This window comes from Amblyraja radiata, chromosome 2 (assembly GCF_010909765.2).
Source record: "Amblyraja radiata isolate CabotCenter1 chromosome 2, sAmbRad1.1.pri, whole genome shotgun sequence".
NCBI lineage: Eukaryota > Metazoa > Chordata > Chondrichthyes > Rajiformes > Rajidae > Amblyraja > Amblyraja radiata.
In genome coordinates this window covers 45,111,102-45,131,556 of record NC_045957.1, presented here as the reverse complement: position 1 = coordinate 45,131,556, position 20,455 = coordinate 45,111,102, and the positions used below count along the sequence as shown (strand labels likewise).

The window sequence follows — 20,455 nt, the reverse complement described above, 5'->3', positions numbered from 1 at the left end:
TGGAATTTGGTGGTGAGCTTGGTGGGGATGACCGTATTGAATGCAGAGCTATAGTCAACGAAGAGCATCCTCACGTACGTGCCCTGTCTGTCCAGGTGAGTCAGGACAGTGTGAAGAGCCAGAGAGATGGCATCCTCTGTTGATCTATTTGCCCTGTATGCAAATTGATGAGAGTCCAGTGAGACAGGGATGCTGGATTTGATGTGGGAGAGGACCAGCCTTTCGAAGCACTTATTGGGATTGGAGTTAGGGCAACCGGGCGGTAGTCGTTCAGGTTGGTGACTTTAGACTTTTTCGGCACCGGCACTATGGTGGCTGTTTTCAGGCACTTGGGGACCGTTGCCAAAGATAGAGACAGATTGAAGATTCTCGTGAATACCTCCTCCAGCTGTACTGATGCAGTCAGATGCAGTCCCTTGGAGTGAGGATAACTTATTCCACTTAGGTTTAGTAGATTCTAAGGTGGCTAATGGCCATTAAGGGCTCTGATGGGGTAGATGGTGCGTGCTTGCTAATAGTCACCAGTAATGTTCTATCACCTAGTTATTTTCAAGACACATTATCTGACATGTCTACTGCTGCATTGATAAAGTAAAAACCATAGTCAAGTAATTTCTGGAACGGATCCTAGGATTTAAGCCTAGGACAGCAAGAATACAAGAAAATAAGAACAGGAGTAGGTGTAGGAAGTAGAAGCAGGAGTGATCCACATCCCTCTATTCCCTGCATAGCCATGAGCCTGTCCAAAAGTCTCCTAAGTACCTCTATTCTATCTGCCCATTCAAGGCACCCATCACTCTTTGTGTAAAACAAAGTGTAAGAAAATACGTTTATGAGGCTATTTTGAAGGATTAAGCAGAAAAAGATTAAATAACTGAAGTTTAGGCTGTAAGGTTTGTGCATTTGCAGAGAAATGATGGCTTCATATCAAGAGGTAGCAGGTGGAGGATATCTGCTTTGCACAAGGATGTTGTCATTGTCGGCTGAGAATGAACTTGAGAGATGAAGCCATCTGTTCTGTTAACTCTAATTTCTTCTACATTTTGTTTTGGATTCAATCAAATACAATTTCCCTTTTAGTCTTTTTCAGCATTAGAACACTAATCTTATTTCACCCCAGATAAAACTGGGAGAAAGGTGAATGCCAAATACACCTTTCATGGTATATCTCTTTGTAAAGTTGCTAATTTATCACGTGTAGAAACCAGGAAGAAGAAATGGAGAAATGAGCAAAAGAGGGGTGGAAAAAAGGGTTTGCATGGAAATTGATCGTCATGCCAGATCTTGGTGCCTAAGTTAGTCACATGCAAGCCTTAGAGCATCACTCATCACTCAAGTGAAATTCAACTAGCGAATATAGCTTGCGAAAAGTAGCACTTCAAATATTTTATGATACTGTACTGGAGTGTAAGCATAGATTTTTGAAATCAACTTGCTGGACAATTCTTGTACTACAAAATTATCTGACATTGAATCAGTACATTCACATCCCTGTGATAATCGATGCAATGGTGGATTTTTATCAACATATTTGTAGGTTAATTTGTAGGACCCTTGAAGACCGAAAAAGGTGAATTTATTATGGGGAACAAGGAAATGGCAGATGAGTTGAACACGTACTTTGGATCTGTCTTCACTAAGGAGGACACAAACAATCTTTCTGATATAGTAGTGGCCAGAGGATCTGGGGTGACGGAGAAACTGAAGGAAATCCACATTAGGCAGGAAATGGTGTTGGATATGAAGTGATGGGACTGAAGGCTGATAAATCCCCAGGGCCTGATGGTCTGCATCCCAGGGTACTTCTTGCTGCCCTCAAAATATTCATTCTCTGTGCTATTCATTCAATGATATTCATTCATCTAATAACACACCACATGCAGTGAGGGGCTCAATGAGGGTATTTTCAAGTTCAATGTGATCCAAGTTCCTTTGCTCCAAAACAAGTGTTGCGTGGGATATAACATTACCATGTGCATCACCTGAAAGTGTGGCTTAAGCCAGGAAGATCTGATCAAATTTATTGATTGGCATGATATATCCAAATATAGTTGCAATTATAATCAATTCCAGGTTAAAAGGAGATTTTTAATAAAATGATACTGCATAATCACATTTTTGGTCATATTACATGCTCGAGCTGTTGTGCTCTCGTGACAATGTGATTGAACATACCATGTATTTATCACCTTCTGAATAAACCACCTGCATCAACGTCAACTCAATGCATCAATGCACCTTAACTCAATAGTCAATGAAGAATACTTATTTGTTATTTCATTTTCCTTTGGGTCAGAAAGGTACCTGACAGAATTACTAATAAAAATAAGAATTGTGAGTATCCAAAATAGTATATGGAACTGAACGAAATAAATAGGCAATGTTTGAGAAATGGCATGAATGTGGGGAAGTATTGAACACAGCACCACAGGAACCAATGCTTGGATTTGTAATCTATATATTGCACTTCATTGCTACACTCAAATCAGCAGTGGACTTGGAGTCATGGGTATGGCCATAGGGAGATCTGATTATTGATGGTTTCAGATGTGGAAACCTAAGAATCATGAGAATCCTAATAAGAAAACATTGGGAAATAGAAATATCACAAAAGTGTGGATGATTTAACCATTGAAGGAAAAGCCAATTATGAATGAATATGCACGGTATTTTATTATTTGTTTGATCTTTTGTTGTGGCTGGTACAATTAGGCAAGATCTATATTAAAATTAACTTTTCAGTTCAAGAATGGTTAACGGATGTGAGATAATGGAAACAATGCTGAAATTATGTGAAAGATGACACACAGGGTAATAAAACTGAAAGAGGAAGGGTTGACAGGGATTTGAAGGTAAGAAAATTGAAAATATGAGAACATTTTTGATTTTCTAGTACTAGTGTGAAATGGATGATATCAAGTCGACTGCTGGAAGTACATTTTCCATCGTAACTGCTCTGTTTCCATCCATAACAATGGAACTGAAATTAGAAACACCGTGAAACCTAATAGTTCATACTATTTTTGTGAACCTCTTATGTCATTTTTTGTTTCCATGCTATTGCAAAATAGACGTTATCTCAGAATTTTGGCTCTGGATGCTGTAGAGTTTATTCCTGGAAGATAAATTGCCATATCAAAATGCATTAATGTAACTAGTTATTTCTGCAAAGTAGAATCCAAAATCATTGGAAAATGAACATTGCTGACAGTGTGAGAGTTCCATTTAGACAATTCTGATTTGGATTTTGCATATAATAGCATTGATATATTTTTTCTTTACCATTCAATTAAGTCATTAAAAATCAGAAGTCTGCCCCAAAGCCATGACATAGATCTGAAAAGTACTCACAGCCAAGGCATCACAATCCACAGTCTGCCTATGAGAGCCCTTGCAGGGTTGTTTAAAGCACTTTCCATGTAACACAGAATGTGAAAATTGAATAGCTTCACAGTACATGAATCTCATTGGTAAACTCCATCTTATAGACATATTGGTCTCGTCCAACCACTGCTTGCTGCACCTGCAACATCAGGAAGTGAAGTGCCATCCTTTCTACCTCCCTAGAGAATTCACCTCCATCATCATGAATGTGGTCTATATCCCACCCCAGGCAGACAATCAGCTAGCACTGGAGGAGCTGCACATTGTGGTCAACAAACACCAAATGGCTATGGGCCTTCCGCATCATACAATAAGGCTAGTTTGAAGACGTCACTTCTGAACTAACACCAGCACATTTACTGCAGCACCAAATGATCAAAAACTCTCAACCATTGCTACTCCAACATCAAAGATGCCTATCGCTCCATCCCTCGGCCTCACTTTCGAAAAGAAAGAAGTGAACCCGAAATATTATCTATCCATTTTCCTCAACAGATGCTGCATGACTCAATGCTGTCTAATCTTCTGAGTATTTCCAGCATTTCTACTTTCATTATGAGACTAATAGGGTTGTTCTCTGGGAGCCAACATAGATCTATCGACAGGGTAGCCTCCTTCTGTGTTGTCATAAGTAGAAGATCTCATTGAAACAAAGTTCCCTTTTGCATTTGACTTGGGGTTTTTTCCCCCTTGATTAACATTCCTGTTAAAAAGACAGTGAAGCCCAGACACAGTAGGTGCGCAGCCGTGCCGGCGGCTTTGCGCAGGATGTGGTACAGCCAGAGCTCGGCACTGCTCAGCGGCTACGCCACTGCAGCCGCCAGCGCAGGCGTACTTGCGTCACCACACCTGGGCGCCGTGGCCTCGGGCCCAGGAGGTACCGGAGATGATGGAAGTCTCCGGGCCTGATAATTACGGGGGGGAAAAATGCCCGCAGGCCGGATGATTTCAGTTACGGGCCGCATTCGGCCCGGGGGCCGTAGGTTGCCGACCCATGCCTTACAGTATGTATCATTGTCTTTACTCATGAATAAAAGGTCACAAATGAAGCAAAAGAAAATAACTTGAGGCAGAAAATGTATCCTGATTGAGTTAAAGGCAAATGAGGAAGTAAGCGACACAACAATGGAATCTTGGTGAAGTAGTTCATTTTATGGTCCAAAAAGGTATCAGATGATCAGAGCAAGAAACGTTCTTAATGATGTTTAAGTGGTGTGTAATAATGATCCTACTCATGATATAGATGTAGAATCCATTCCTTTGGAATAATCAAAAAACAAGAGTGATTTAAGCCAAGTGGATGTTTCTCAGTTCCACGAATGAGTACAGTCAGAGACAAATACACAGCAGAGAAGGTTGAACTGAGTAAGAAAGACCATTAACGGTGGATCTATACTGATTGGGTATATGTGTGAATAGAGTTCATACATTTTCAATTATCAAACGTAGTGTGGTTTATTAATGTTTGACTCATGTGGTAGAATGGGAACTAATGATGTGTATATATGACATAGACAGCTGGTGTGCTTTGCTGTAAGACCAGAACAAAGAACACAACTTTGTTTAGAAGTTCCTGATAGATATGATTGAAGTCAGACTTATCAGCATTCTCAACATAGTCCAAAATCCACCCCAAAATACATCACATATTGCTTTACGGATAATTCATGATTATAATTCAACTATATTGTTATGTTATTAATTTGCTGATGTTATCATCTGATTAATATTCAACATTTAACTCTGTTTCTCAGATGGAATTTAGTCATCAAATTAATCTGATTTGGTGTTTTGGAATAGTCTCAACTATACTTGCAAAAACAACCTGATTCTTTTAATATAAATTTGAATTGTCTTCTGAGGTAATAGGTCTACTGGAGGTAAAATCTTGATATCATTTCACAAAAATGCAGTCAGCATGACAATTTATAAAATCCAATTAAATATGCAAGCAATGTACCTGTGAATGTTTTTCTCAATAACCTTGTTGAACAGAATGCATTTTCTAGCAAGGAAGTTACAAAAAAAAATCGAGTGTGACTCATAAGTGTGATTTCCCCAATGCACGAACATCAAAGTTTGAGATCATGTTTCAAATTTGTTGATGCATGCACTACTAATTAAATAATGTTTAATTAAATAATGGGATTTAAGACAAAAATATATATTTTGGATTATTTTTGTCTTTGGGGATGTGTAATTGGATTCACATATTGACAATTTACTTGGCAATCTCAGTGTACAAATTTAAGTTTTCAAGATATGGGCAGAATTGCAGCACATTTGAAAACTGCTCTTTGTATAGGAATGTTACATAATTTTGAGATTTTTAAAATCAAGCCTGTAATTTATCCCATCAGATAAAGCATAAAAAGAAGTTTAATTTGATACCTAATTCACTTTCATATTTTCAGTATTAAAAAAGTTATGGTCATTTTCATACTTTGAAATTAGCATCTTGTTCCCTATTGCTTTTCTATTGACTTAACATAAAAGCTATGATCGAGGACAGTCAATTGACATAAAAAAACATAACTTTCTTAAAAATTAAGGGAACTGAATGAAATTTTCAGTTATTATAGATTGAAGCATTCTGAAACAAATATGAAACATCTTACTTGGATGACCTGAAATTGAAGCATATAATTAGTTAGTTACCTAATTGTAGCTAATTACAAAATTGACAGCTGTGGCGGAAATAGTAATAAACACCCAGACTGCCTTGAAAATTCAAAAATGTGATATTCTTAAGATCGGAACGGAACGGAAGCGTGAATGATTTTTCTTCATCAGCTAGCAGCCCAAGGAAATCCTTCTCTGACAACCAATACAAACCTGCATTTTAATCACACCCCCCCCCCCCCCCCCAAAGCCTCCGGAATCGCACGCACAGGCAGCAGGCAGATCTGGAGTGCCACTGATGGTAGGTTTTGTAACAAGGCTACCTTGTATCAAGTGTCTTCTCACACACACTTGTACAATACCCAATGTAAATCTGCCATGAGCTAACTCTAATGGGTAATATTTAACAATACAATTTAAAAAACGTTTATACATTAAAGTATCATTTTTAAGAATGATAACAATGCAGTTGTATTAATCGTGCTAAAAACATTGATCACAAAAAATATACCATATTGTTTGTGTCTTGTTCTCCTTCTGAGGCTTAATGGATTTTAGTAACTGATATTCAAGCTAAAAATATCATACTAAATGATATATTGGTAGTAATGTTAGTAGATAAGTGATCAATTTCTAAGTATATTAATGAAAATTAGAGCTTGTAAGATATGTATATTAGTGTCCTTCTGTCTGATAAAAAGCCTACTTTTGTGAACTACCTTCAAAGCCTGGAAAGTGGGGGTAGTTAAAGTGAAAACAGTGATTACATTGTGCTGGGGGCATTGGCAGAGCTGACTGTCACAACTGACCATCATTTTGATCTTACTCTTTTGCTTTGGTTAAGTAGATTTTAGATAGATTTCGTCAAACGACATAATATATTGGAAACTTCCGCCTAATCTGTACGATGGACATAGACAAGGATTTAATAATCTGTATGATGGACATAGATAAGGAAACTAACCTCTGGTTTGAAGCCCTGGGCCGCAGGTTTCATGTGCTCCAGGGCTGTCCTGGCGAATATACCATGGTACCAGCTGACACCGACGCCATTTGTGTGTTTTCCATCTGTTAGAAAGATTGCAGCATTGTTATTCCACAGAATTGAATTAAGAAAGAAAGACATTACATTTATCTCATGTCATTTAATAAGTTTTCATTTGCTTATAATGTGCCCTATAATCTTGCATCGTCTACCAGATAGATATACGATGGAAATATTTGGAAATACGACGTTGGGAAAATTGAACATGGGCTTTTTGACCTTAAGATGTGTTTTTAAAAAACACAACCAAATTTAATTAAAAGTAATAATGCAGTTGAACAATAACCAAATAGAGTCAATTCAATATTTGGACTAACATCAAGAAATCTTTCTTCATATAAAGCAACAAACAAAATTAACTTTCAGATACCCAAGGGCTAAATACTTGCGTGTCTGAAAGCTCAATCTATTTGTCGATCATGCTTTGTCGGAAGAAGGATTTCCAGGAGATAATGTCGAAAAATGTGTGCCCAGTTTAGTTATTTATTGCCACAGAGCAAGGAAGGTGATGTGTGGAGTCATGTTAGAAGTTTGCAATTGGATAAATTAAGATGGACTCCCTTCATTCTTAATGAGTTCATGATCTAACAATCACTGTGACACCAAAGGTAATTTGGAGCGAACATTTTCTATGAGAGTGCAAAAGATTGACGAGATTATAATAACTGCATTGCCTTAACTAGTTGGAATTAAGAATCTGCTTTCTTATGCCTTCCCTACCTAGGATATGCCAGGATTGCCTGAATATTAGGTACTTTGCTCCTGAATCCGATTGTGGAGATGTTGTTTCTCCCATTTTTCCATATTTGTTCTCTTTTCACTTACGTAGATCAGAATAGAGTAAAAAAATATTTCAATGGCTTTAATGAGGTCAATATTATATGGATGACGTATAATTGTTCATCACTGATGATGTGTACAGGAGCATCAATAGATGTATTTGTATCAATCACTGTGCTGGCGAAACCAGTGGTGACCAGGAATAGACTGGTTGACAACCAAGAATAGGGTGGTGACGACTGGAGAGACAGTGGACAGCTCGGAAAGACGGCAACCGGGGGGGGGGGGGGGGGTTGGCAGCCCAAACCGCATCCTCTGGGAGGAGACCCAAATCAAGCTACATGGAAAAATATCCCCAGGGTGGCCCGAGAGGGGGGGAGGATGAGCACCATAATTTGACGGATCAAAGGCTAATGATTAATGGCAATGGACAACCGACAATGAGTATCAAATACAGATGTGGAAAGGTCTGCAAGAACAGCCAAGGCCTGAAGATTCACCAGGCCTGGATGAAGTGTTTGGAGGGAGAGGGAGTGTCACATCACGCAGGTATTTTACCTGGTGAGATGCAGGAGGAGCACCCCATAGAGCCCGAAGCCTCCAACTGGCGCAACTAGTCCCTCAGAACAGATCTCCAGAACAGAGAAGGTTCGAGTCAAATGGCCACAGTCCTGCAAGACGGCAGTCTGACATCAGTTCGACGAGGATGTCGACAAGGTGCTAGAAGCAACTGCGACCTGGTGAAACATCTGAACTTCCCACAGCACATTGCCACAACCACCCTGAGGCCAGACATCCTCCTGGTCTCAGAGGCGACCAAAAGCATCGTCTTGTTGGAACTGATAGTGCTGTGGGAGGACCGTCTAGAGGAGCCCCATGACAAGAAGATGACCAAGTACGAAGAGCTGGTCATAGACTGCCGTAAGCTGGGCTGGAAGGCAAGGTGTTTGCTCATTGAGGTTGGCTGCAGAGGTTTTGCAGGGCAATCACTCTACAAAGCCTTGAGTGCACTGGGCATGGAGAGGAGAAGAGCCATCATGAACACCATAGAGGCAGCGGAGAAGGCCTCGAGATAGCTCGGGATCAGGAGAGGAGGTCCATGGGGAGGAGCGAATGCCACCTGAACACAAGTCGTGGTCTGATCAACCACGGCTGGGTCGCTTGGGTGAGGGTGTCTGACCCCAGGTTACATCACTGATGATGTGTTCAGGAGCAGCAATAGATGTATCAGTTGCTGCAGTTCTCAGCATTTCTTTTGAAGTTGTCACGGTGAAAATCTGCCTCTACGTGGACAACGTCACACCATTATTCAGGAAGCAGCTCCTTTCCCTGTGACATGCAGATGGAAAAATTGTCTGGCTACTGAAGTCAGATTTGTTTCCTTTCTCAAAGAAGGTCACAATCATAGATTATCTGAAAACTCCTGAAATGTCTACCCCTGCATAGAGAAAGTAGATTTATGACTGAGTATATCATACATTTTTATCATAAATATTCATCATAGAATTTTAGAACTTCAGTGAGAATACTATCTACCACCAAGGTCTTGTTATTTTTGTGGTTTATATTTATTTTGACCTTTTGTAGGGCAGTTGTGTCTAATCTGGATCAAATAAACCCCCCAATATGGATATTCGTTTTGATTTCTATCATGGAATGATGTGAACAAGTGCACAGAGCAAATGATTCAGGATGTCTTGAAAATCACCTTTAAAATGCTCTTAGAGTTCTGGGATTCACTGACCCATGACACACTCAAAGTACAGAAAATCCATTTGACAATGCGAACCATGTGTCCATGTATCGGGACCACACAGAAGCCAGTAAAACTCCACCTCACAAAATTCTCTCTACTTACTTAGCCAAGCCATGTTTGCGGGTTTAACACAGACCTCAACAGCCACCTCAGAACCCACAGAACTCAAGTTGAAGTAGGTCATCCCCCAATCCCAAAATTCTTATTTTCTTTGGGGGACTTGTCTGTCAAAACTGTTCCCACTGTCTGTTGCTGTGATGAGTTACTTTTGAATTGGTGCAGTAAAATTACACAGAAATACTAGGGAAGAGATAGAAAATAGAACATAGAATGGTACAGCACAAGAACAGGCTCTTCTGCCCATAATGTCTGTGCTAAACATGATGCCAAGACCATCTCTGATCTACCTGCACCTAACCCATATCTCTCCATTCCCTGTACGTATATTCATATGCCAATCCAATGTCTCTTATATTGCACTATTGCATTTGCTTCAACAATCACCCTGGGCAACAACTTGCCATGCACATCTCCTTTAAACTTTGCCCCACCTTAAAGTTATGGCCTCTAGTATTTGTTTGTTGTGGCGGCTCCCAAGGGTCGTGCCACCTTAGTGTCGAACCCCTCGGCACAGGAGTGGTTCAGTCCGGAGGCGGCCCTTAGCCGGAGGCTTTAAAGGCTGGGGTTTGGGTGCCATCTTCCTCTCGTTTGGTCTTCCCTACAACCGGGAGGAGCTGAATAAAAAGTGTCTCTCTAAACACGACTTCATGCTTAATTCCGAGACCCACGCACTACATTGGTGACCCTGACGCTCCATTGGCGTCATGATGGAGAACAGACAAAGCCCTACCTCCTCACAGGCCGGCCTGGCCCTGTCTCTGGACGCGGTCTCCATAAAACTGCCCAAGTTCTGGACCACCCGGCCGCTCATCTGGTTCCAGCAGGCGGAGGCCCAGTTCAACCTGCGGGGCATCACGGTCGATGCCACCCGCTTCTATTACCTGGTGGGAGCCCTCGACCAGGATGCGGTTGAAGAGGTCACGGACTTCCTCGCAGACCCCCCGGACAATAATAAATACCTCGGCCTGAAAGAGCTCCTGCTCCAGACTTACGGACTGAGTTGGATGGAGCGGGCAGGTAGGATCCTGCATATGGGGGGCCTGGGCGACCGGCGGCCATCTACCCTCCTAAAGGAGATGGTGGCTCTACTAGACGGGCACACGCCGTGCCTGTTGTTTGAGTATACATACCTGCATCTGCTGCCGGCCTACATTCGTCTGCAGCTCACCGACGTCTCGTTTGCCGACCTTCGGGCCCTCGGGAGGCGCGCCGACGCCCTGTGGATGGCGCGCCCTGATGACGTCAGCGCGCTGGGCGTCAGCAGAGACGGGGTCGCGCTGAGGGCGACGCGCCCTGATGACGTCAACGCGCTCGCCGTCAGCAGGCACGCCGATGATGTCACCCCAGCAGCTCCCAATTTCCTCCAGTGGGGCGGGGGAGCTGTGGAAGGAGTGACAGCTCCAGCCCGACGGGCCGTACGATCGCCCCCCAGCGGCAGTGAGGGGTACTGCACCTGCAGCCCAGCAACAGCAAGCGGCAGGCACCACCAGCAGGAGCAGGCAAGCTCCAAGTGACTCCAACAGGAGACGTTGGTGCTACTACCATCAACGCTGGGGTGCTGCAGCACAACAATGCCGCCAACCGTGCACATTCCCGGGAAACGCCTGGGCCGGCTGCCAATAGTCCCCGCGGCGGCCGGCCAAATTCATCGCCTTTTTGCCTGGGATCGGCGCTCCGGGACCCGCTTCCTCGTGGATACAGGAGCGGAGCTCAGCGTCCTGCCCCCTTCGCTGGCCGACATTCGTTCCGGTAAGCGGGGGCCCGTCCTCACCGCGGCGAACGGCAGCCCCATCCGCACATATGGACTGCGGATGGTTCCCATCGTGCTCGGCTCCTGCCATTTCTCATGGAGCTTCACCATTGCCGACATCTCCCAACCATTGCTCGGGGCCGATTTCCTCCGGGCGCATTCCCTCATGGTGGACGTCGGACGTCAGCGTTTGATCAACGCCGCTACGATGGAGCCGATCACGTTGCATGTGGATCAACCGGTGGGACGGCCACTGGCGTCCGTGGACTCCCGATTTGCACGTATCTTGGCTGCGTTCCCGGACATTCTCACTCCGCAGTTTCAATCAGCAACCCCCAGCCACGGAGTGTTGCATTATATCCCGACTACCGGCCCACCACTCCATGCACGAGCACGGCGACTGCCACCAGATAAACTGCGTCTGGCACGGCGGGAATTCCGCACGATGGAGGCCTTGGGGATCGTCCGCCCTTCAAGCAGCCCTTGGGCGTCCCCACTCCACATGGTCCCCAAGTCAAGCGGGGGCTGGCGACCATGTGGGGATTACCGACAGTTGAACGCGGCAACAACAGCGGATCGATACCCCGTACCCCACATCCAGGACTTCACGGCCCATTTGGCTGGGGCCACGATTTTTTCCAAAGTGGAATTGGTACGGGGTTATAATCAGATCCCAGTTCACCCGGATGACGTGCCGAAGACGGCGATCATCACGCCATTCGGGCTTTACGAGTTTACTCGGATGCCGTTCGGCCTCAAAAACGCAGCACAGGCCTTTCAGCGCCTCATGGACGGGGTTTGTCGCGGCCTCGATTTCGTGTTCGTGTACCTGGACGACATCCTGGTGGCCAGCCGCTCGCAACAGGAACACTGTGCTCACCTTCGGCAGCTCTGTCAGCGGCTCAGCGAGCATGGTTTGGCCATCAACCTGGACAAGTGCCGTTTTGGGGTGAATGAAATTGACTTCCTCGGCCACCGCGTGACTGCGCAAGGCGCGGTTCCCCTGCCTGACAGGGTCGACGCCATCCGCCGGTTTCCCCGCCCACGCACGGTGCGTGGCCTGCAGGAATTTGTCGGCATGGTGGCGTTTTATCATCGTTTCGTGCCATCCGCGGCCCACATCATGCGGCCCCTGTATCAACTTCTGGCGGGTGGGCAGCACAAGAGCGTTGAGTGGACCCACGAGGCGGAGGCAGCTTTTGACGCCGCGAAAGAGGCCCTTGCTCGGGCCGTACTGCTGGTACACCCGCGGGGAGATGCCCCGACTGCTCTCACGGTGGACGCCTCGGAGTCGGCGGTTGGTGCTGTGCTGGAGCAGCTGACGGGCGGAGGTTGGCGGCCCCTGGCCTTCTTCAGTCGGCACCTCAACCGTGCGCAGACCAAGTACAGCGCGTTCGATCGTGAGCTCCTGGCTCTGTACCTGGCTGTGCGCCATTTTCGTTACTTCCTGGAGGGCCGCCCGTTCACCGCCTACACCGACCATAAGCCGCTCACTTTCGCCCTGCAGAAAGTTTCCGATCCCTGGTCCGCACGACAGCAGCGGCAATTGGCCTATATATCGGAGTACACATCTATCTGCTACATCAAGGGGAAAGACAACCGGGTGGCCGACGCATTGTCCCGGCCCGCTATCAACGCCGTGTTCGAGGTGGCACCCGGAATGGACTATTCTGCTCTGGCGGCGGCACAGCTCACGGACGATGAGGTGCCCGCCTACCGGACTGCCATCTCCGGCCTCCGCCTTGAGGATGTCCCTCTCGGTCCTGGGGGAGTGACAATCCTGTGCGATGTGTCGTCCGGTCAGCCGCGCCCCATCGTCCCTGCCACCTGGCGCCGGAGGGTGTTCGAGGTGATCCACGGACTGGCTCACCCATCAATCCGGGCGACAACGGCGCTAGTGGCTGCTCGTTTCATGTGGCACGGTCTGCGCAAGCAGGTTGGCCATTGGGCTCGCACCTGCATTCCGTGCCAGACGGCAAAAATCCAGCGCCATGTCCGTGCGCCTCTCCAGGAGTTTGGTCTACCTCACCGGCGGTTCGACCATCTCCACATAGACATTGTAGGGCCTCTCCCGCCGTCCCGGGGCATCACCCACCTGCTTACAATGGTGGACCGCTTCACGCGGTGGCCGGAGGCCATTCCGTTGACCGATGCTTCAATGGCTACATGTGCTCGTGCGTTGTCCGCGCACTGGATTGCTCGCTTCGGGGTGCCGGCGCACATCTCCTCAGACCGGGGGCCACAGTTCACCTCCGAGCTGTGGTCAGCCATGGCTCACTTGCTGGGGGATGCGGCTACACCACACCACGGCTTACCACCCCAAGCTAACGGTCTGGTGGAGAGATTCCACCGGCAGCTGAAGGCAGCACTGAAGGCACGACTCTCCGGCCCGGACTGGATGGACGAGTTGCCGTGGGTCATGCTGGGCATCCGGACTGCTCCCAAAGAGGACTTGGGCTCATCATCGGCGGAGCTCGTTTACGGGTCGCCACTCACGGTGCCCGGGGAGTGCGTGCCGTCGGCGCCGGGGCAGCAGGGAACGCCCTCATCCACCCTACAGCGCTTTCGCGAGCAAGTTGGCAGGCTCGCACTCGTCCCGACGTCCCGCCATGGGACATTTCGCCCACACGTGCCATCAGCCCTCAGGGACTGCCCGTACGTCTTCCTGCGCCGTGATGCCCACCGGACTCCACTCCAGAGGCCGTACGAGGGTCCGTTCCGAGTGCTGGAACACGGGCAGTCGACTTTTGTCCTGGACATGGGGGGCCGGCCGGAGGCAGTGATCGACCGGTTGAAGCCGGCACACCTGGACATTGACCAGCCGGTGCTGGTTGCCCAACCTCGGCCTCGAGGGCGCCCCCCTTCACGGCTCCCTCCGCCTGTCACTCCACCTGTCCTCCCGCCGGTCCCTCGTCCTGTCCCTCCACCTATGCCTCCGCAAGCCCCACGAGCGGCTAACTTCCGCACGCGGGCCGGCCGGGTCGTTCGCCCGCCGGTGCATTTCGTGCCTCTGGTTCTGGGGGGGGGGTCCTGTGGCGGCTCCCAAGGGTCGTACCACCTTAGTGTCGAACCCCTCGGCACAGGAGTTGTTCAGTCCGGAGGCGGCCCTTAGCCGGAGGCTTTAAAGGCTGGGGTTTGGGTGCCATCTTCCTCTCGTTTGGTCTTCCCTACAACCGGGAGGAGCTGAATAAAAAGTGTCTCTCTAAACACGACTTCGTGCTTAATTCCGAGACCCACGCACTACATTGTAACAATATGGAAAAAAGGTTCTGACTGTCTACTATATCTATGCTTCTCATAATTCTATATACTTCTATCAGGTCTCCAAAGAAAACAATTCAAGTCTGTCCAACCTCTCACTGTCGCTAATATTCCCTAATCCAGGAATAATTCTGGTAAACCTCCTTTGCACTCTTTCCAAAGCTTCCACATCCCCTAATTGGGTGATCAGAACTGCACGCAATACCCCAAACATGGCCTAACCAATGTCTTATAATGATGCATCATGACTCCCTGAATGTTATACTCAATGCCCTGATCAATGAAGGCACGCATACCATATGCCTTCTTTACCACGCTATCTAAATGTGGTGTAACTTCCAGGAAGTTATGGACTTGGACCCTAAGCTCCTTCTGTGCATCAATGCTATTAAGTGTCAAGCCATTAATTGTATATTTTCCCAAATGATTCCAAAAGTGCAACACCATACTTCCATCAATCATTCCATCAGCCCTTTCTCTGTCCAGTTCTGTGGCTAATCTATATACCACTGTATGTTTTGACTGCCTCCCTCACAGTCTACGACCCCAACAATCTTGGTGTCATCTGCAAACATTCTAACCTACCCGTCTACGATTACGTCCTCCCTTTATCCTTGAGCAGTCCTATTTTCTCCCTAGTTACCCTCCTGTTTTTAATGTAGGTATAAAAACCTTTGAGATTTTCTTTAATCCAACTTACCACAGCCATTTCATGGCCTCTTATGGTCCGTCTAAGAGTCCACGAGTTTTTTCCTCCTTTCTTTACATTCCTCAGTGGCCTTGTCTGATTCCATCCCCAAACCATGCATTTACTTCCTTTTTTTCTTTTTGACCAAACTTACATTCAAGATTCCCCCACTTTGCATCCCTATCCCTCCTCCTTACTGGAACATGCTGGTTCTGAACGTTGATCAACTGGCCTTTAAACAACTCATGCAGCAGATGTAGACTTACCCAATAACAAGCGCTTTTAGTGTACCCCCCACTCCTCTCCACCCAAGCTCCTGTGTAATAACATTGTCATTTGCCTTACTCCAATGACTGTACTCTTGCAACCATGTTTCTGCAGTAACTGCTACATCATAGTCCCAATAATCGATCTGGGCTCTTAATTCCTCTGCTTTCTCCACAATATTCCTTGCATTGAAATAAGCACATCAGCCCATCAGCATCACCATATTCCTTCAACTCTCCTTGCCTGTCCTTCGTATGTGACTTACTGGATCCTAACTTCTAACCTTCCCATCACTCCTTCCATTTTCTGACTACTACTATTCTGGTTCCCATCCCCTGCCTCTCCAGCTAAAACCCTCCCGAATAGCACTAGCAAACCTCCAAGGACATTGGTCCCTGTCCAGTTCAGATGCAACCTGTCCCTCTTATCCAGTTCGTAACTGTTCCAGAAGAGGTGCCAACGACCTAAATTTCTGAACCCCTACCTTCTGCAGCAACTCCTGAGCCACTCATTTATCTGTCCTATCTTCCTATTCCTACCCTCACGAGCATGTGGCACCGGGAAGAATCCGGAGATTACTACAATCAGGGTCCTGCTTTTTAATCTTCTGCCTAATTCCCTATATTCACTTTGCAGGCCCTCATCCCTTTTCCCGCCGATATCATTTGTGCCAATGTGCACCACAATCTATGTTATGTCCCTGTCCCACTTAGGAAACCTGAACGGAATCCTCTTGAGACTTTCAAGTTCAAGTTCAAGTTCAAGTTAGTTTATTGTCATGTGTCCCTGTATAGGACAATGAAATTCTTGCTTTGCTTAAGCACACAGAAAATAGTAGGCATTTACTACAAAACAGATAGATGTGTCCATATACCATGATATAAATATATACACACATGAATAAATAAACTGATAGTGCAAATAACAGAAAGTGGTGGGTAATAATCAGAGTTTTGTCCGAGCCAGGTTTAATAGCCTGATGGCTGAGGGGAAGTAACTATTCCTGAACCTGGTTGTTGCAGTCTTCAGGCTCCTGTACCTTCTACCTGAAGGTAGCAGGGAGATGAGTGTGTGGCCCGGATGGTGTGGGTCTTTCATGATACTGCCAGCCTTTTTGAGGCAGCGACTGCGATAGATCCCCTCGATGGAAGGAAGGTCAGAGCCGATGATGGACTGGGCAGTGTTTACTACTTTTTGTAGTCTTTTCCTTTCCAGGGCGCTCAAATTGCCGAACCAAGCCACGATGCAACCGGTCAGCATGCTCTCGACTGTGCACCTGTAGAAATTAGAGAGAGTCTTCCTTGACAATCCGACTCTCCGTAATCTTCTCAGGAAGTAGAGGCGCTGATGTGCTTTTTTGATGATTGCATTAGTGTTCTCGGACCAGGAAAGATCTTCAGAGATGTGCACGCCCAGGAATTTGAAGCTCTTGACCCTTTCAACCATCGACCCGTTGATATAAATGGGGCTGTGGGTCCCCCTCCTACTCCTTCCAAAGTCCACAATCAGTTCCTTGGTTTTGCTGGTGTTGAGGGCCAGGTTATTGCGCTGGCACCATATGGACAGTTGCTCGATCTCTCTTCTGTACTCTGACTCATCCCCATCAGTGATACGCCCCACAATAGTGGTGTCGTCAGCGAACTTGATGATGGAGTTCGCACTGTGGTTCGCTACGCAGTCATGGGTATAGAGTGAGTACAGCAGGGGGCTGAGCACGCAGCCTTGAGGTGCTCCCGTGCTGATTGTTATTGAGGCTGACACATTTCCACCAATACGAACAGACTGTGGTCTGTGGACGAGGAAGTCGAGGATCCAGTTGCAGAGGGATGCGCAGAGACCCAGTTCTGCGAGTTTGGTAACCAGTTTGGAGGGGATGATTGTGTTAAATGCCGAGCTGTAATCAATGAATAACAGCCTGACATATGAGTTTTTGTTGTCCAAGTGGTCCAGTGCGGAGTGGAGGGCCAGCGAGATCGCATCCACCGTTGATCTGTTGTGGCGGTACGCGAACTGCAGTGGGTCCAGGTTTTTGTCGATGTAGGAGTTGATTTGCTCCATGATCAACCTCTCAAAGCACTTCATCACCACCGCCGTTAGTGCCACTGGTCGATAGTCATTGAGGCATGTCACCTTACTCTTCTTGGGCACCGGTATAATTGATGCCCTTTTAAAGCAGGTGGGGACCTCAGACCTCAGAAGTGAGAGATTGAAAATGTCCGTAAAAACTCCCGCCAGTTGGTCCGCACAGGTTTTTAGAACATGGCCGGGTATACCATCAGGACCAGGTGCTTTTCGGGGGTTCACCCCTCTGAAGGATTTCCTGACATCGGCCTCTGTGACTGAGACTGAAATGCCATCGCAGCGAATGGGGGATCGGGAAGGCACATCAGTATTCTCCCTGTCAAAGCGTGCGTAAAATGCATTGAGCTCGTCAGGGAGTGATGTTACACCGGCATTCGAGCTGCCTCCTGGTTTTGCCTTGTAGGAGGTGATTGCATTCAGACCCTGCCACAGCTGCCGAACATCTGTCTCGTCCTCCAGTTTGGAGCAGAAGTCCCTTTTGGCCTTTCTGATGGCCTTACCAAGGTCGTATCTGGTCTTCATGTAGGCCACTGTATCATCGGAGGTGAATGCCCTGTGTCTGGACTTCAGGAGAGTGCGGATCTCAAAGTTCATCCAAGGTTTCTGATTGGGAAACACTCGGAAGGTTTTTGTAGGGATGCAGTCCTCCACACATTTCTTTATGAAGTCTGTAACGACTGTGGCGTATTCGTTCAAGTCCGTTGCCGAGTCCTTGAACATTGCCCAGTCTACAGACTCCAAACAGTCCTGGAGTTGTTCTTCTGCCCCCCCCGACCAGCTCTGTGCTGTCCTCACTTCTGGGGGTGCGCTCTTTAATTGCTGCTTGTAGGCAGGAAGAAGCAGCACCGCGGTATGGTCGGATTTACCGAAGTGAGGGCGAGGGATAGAACGATAGGCATTCTTGATGGTGGTGTAGCAGTGGTCGAGGGTGTTTGGTCCTCTGGTGCAGCAGGAGACATGTTGGTGGAAGTTGGGGAGTGATTTCTTGAGGTTCGCCTTATTGAAGTCCCCAGCAATGGTGGTAAATGCCTCGGGGTAAGACGTCTGGTGTTTGTTGACCACGGCCTGCAGCTCCTCCAGTGCCAGACGGACGTCTGCCTGGGGTGGGATGTAGACCGCGGTCAGGATAACGGAGGTGAATTCTCTCGGGAGGTAGAAGGGACGGCACTTCACCGCCAGATGTTCGAGGTGTGGAGAGCATGAGTTGGACAGGACTGCCACGTCGGAACACCACGCAGAGTTGACCATGAGGCAGACGCCCCCTCCTCTCCCTTTCCCAGATGCCAGGGTACGGTCCATGCGGTGGATGGAGAACCCTTCAGGCTGGACCGCTGAGTCTGGGGAGCTGGGGGTGAGCCATGTCTCTGTGAAACAGAACACAGAGCATTCCTCAGCTCCCTTGATAAAGAAGCTCTCTGTCCAGTTCTGTGGCTAATCTATATACCACTGTATGTTTTGACTGCCTCCCTCACAGTCTACGACCCCAACAATCTTGGTGTCATCTGCAAACATTCTAACCTACCCGTCTACGATTACGTCCTCCCTTTATCCTTGAGCAGTCCTATTTTCTCCCTAGTTACCCTCCTGTTTTTAATGTAGGTATAAAAACCTTTGAGATTTTCTTTAATCCAACTTACCACAGCCATTTCATGGCCTCTTATGGTCCGTCTAAGAGTCCACGAGTTTTTTCCTCCTTTCTTTACATTCCTCAGTGGCCTTGTCTGATTCCATCCCCAAACCATGCATTTACTTCCTTTTTTTCTTTTTGACCAAACTTACATTCAAGATTCCCCCACTTTGCATCCCTATCCCTCCTCCTTACTGGAACATGCTGGTTCTGAACGTTGATCAACTGGCCTTTAAACAACTCATGCAGCAGATGTAGACTTACCCAATAACAAGCGCTTTTAGTGTACCCCCCACTCCTCTCCACCCAAGCTCCTGTGTAATAACATTGTCATTTGCCTTACTCCAATGACTGTACTCTTGCAACCATGTTTCTGCAGTAACTGCTACATCATAGTCCCAATAATCGATCTGGGCTCTTAATTCCTCTGCTTTCTCCACAATATTCCTTGCATTGAAATAAGCACATCAGCCCATCAGCATCACCATATTCCTTCAACTCTCCTTGCCTGTCCTTCGTATGTGACTTACTGGATCCTAACTTCTAACCTTCCCATCACTCCTTCCATTTTCTGACTACTACTATTCTGGTTCCCATCCCCTGCCTCTCCAGCTAAAACCCTCCCGAATAGCACTAGCAAACCTCCAAGGACATTGGTCCCTGTCCAGTTCAGATGCAACCTGTCCCTCTTATCCAGTTCGTAACTGTTCCAGAAGAGGTGCCAACGACCTAAATTTCTGAACCCCTACCTTCTGCAGCAACTCCTGAGCCACTCATTTATCTGTCCTATCTTCCTATTCCTACCCTCACGAGCATGTGGCACCGGGAAGAATCCGGAGATTACTACAATCAGGGTCCTGCTTTTTAATCTTCTGCCTAATTCCCTATATTCACTTTGTAGGCCCTCATCCCTTTTCCCGCCGATATCATTTGTGCCAATGTGCACCACAATCTATGTTATGTCCCTGTCCCACTTAGGAAACCTGAACGGAATCCTCTTGAGACTTTGCGCCCCACCCAAGGTTTCCGTGCGGTTCCCGGAGGTTTTTGTCAGTCTCCTTAATGGTCGAAAG

The 20,455-nt window shown here is 46.9% G+C and overlaps 1 protein-coding gene across 3 annotated transcripts in view; it reads right to left on the bottom strand.

Moving 5' to 3' along the window:
* Positions 1 to 20,455, bottom strand: part of thsd7a (thrombospondin type 1 domain containing 7A) — a 371,495-nt gene that overhangs the window by 51,899 nt on the left and 299,141 nt on the right. For all 3 annotated transcript variants that reach the window (XM_033045698.1, XM_033045715.1, XM_033045709.1), the window contains exon 11: positions 6,971 to 7,074. In XM_033045698.1, the coding sequence (XP_032901589.1) occupies positions 6,971 to 7,074 (104 nt within the window). The remainder of the gene's footprint in view (positions 1 to 6,970; positions 7,075 to 20,455) is intronic.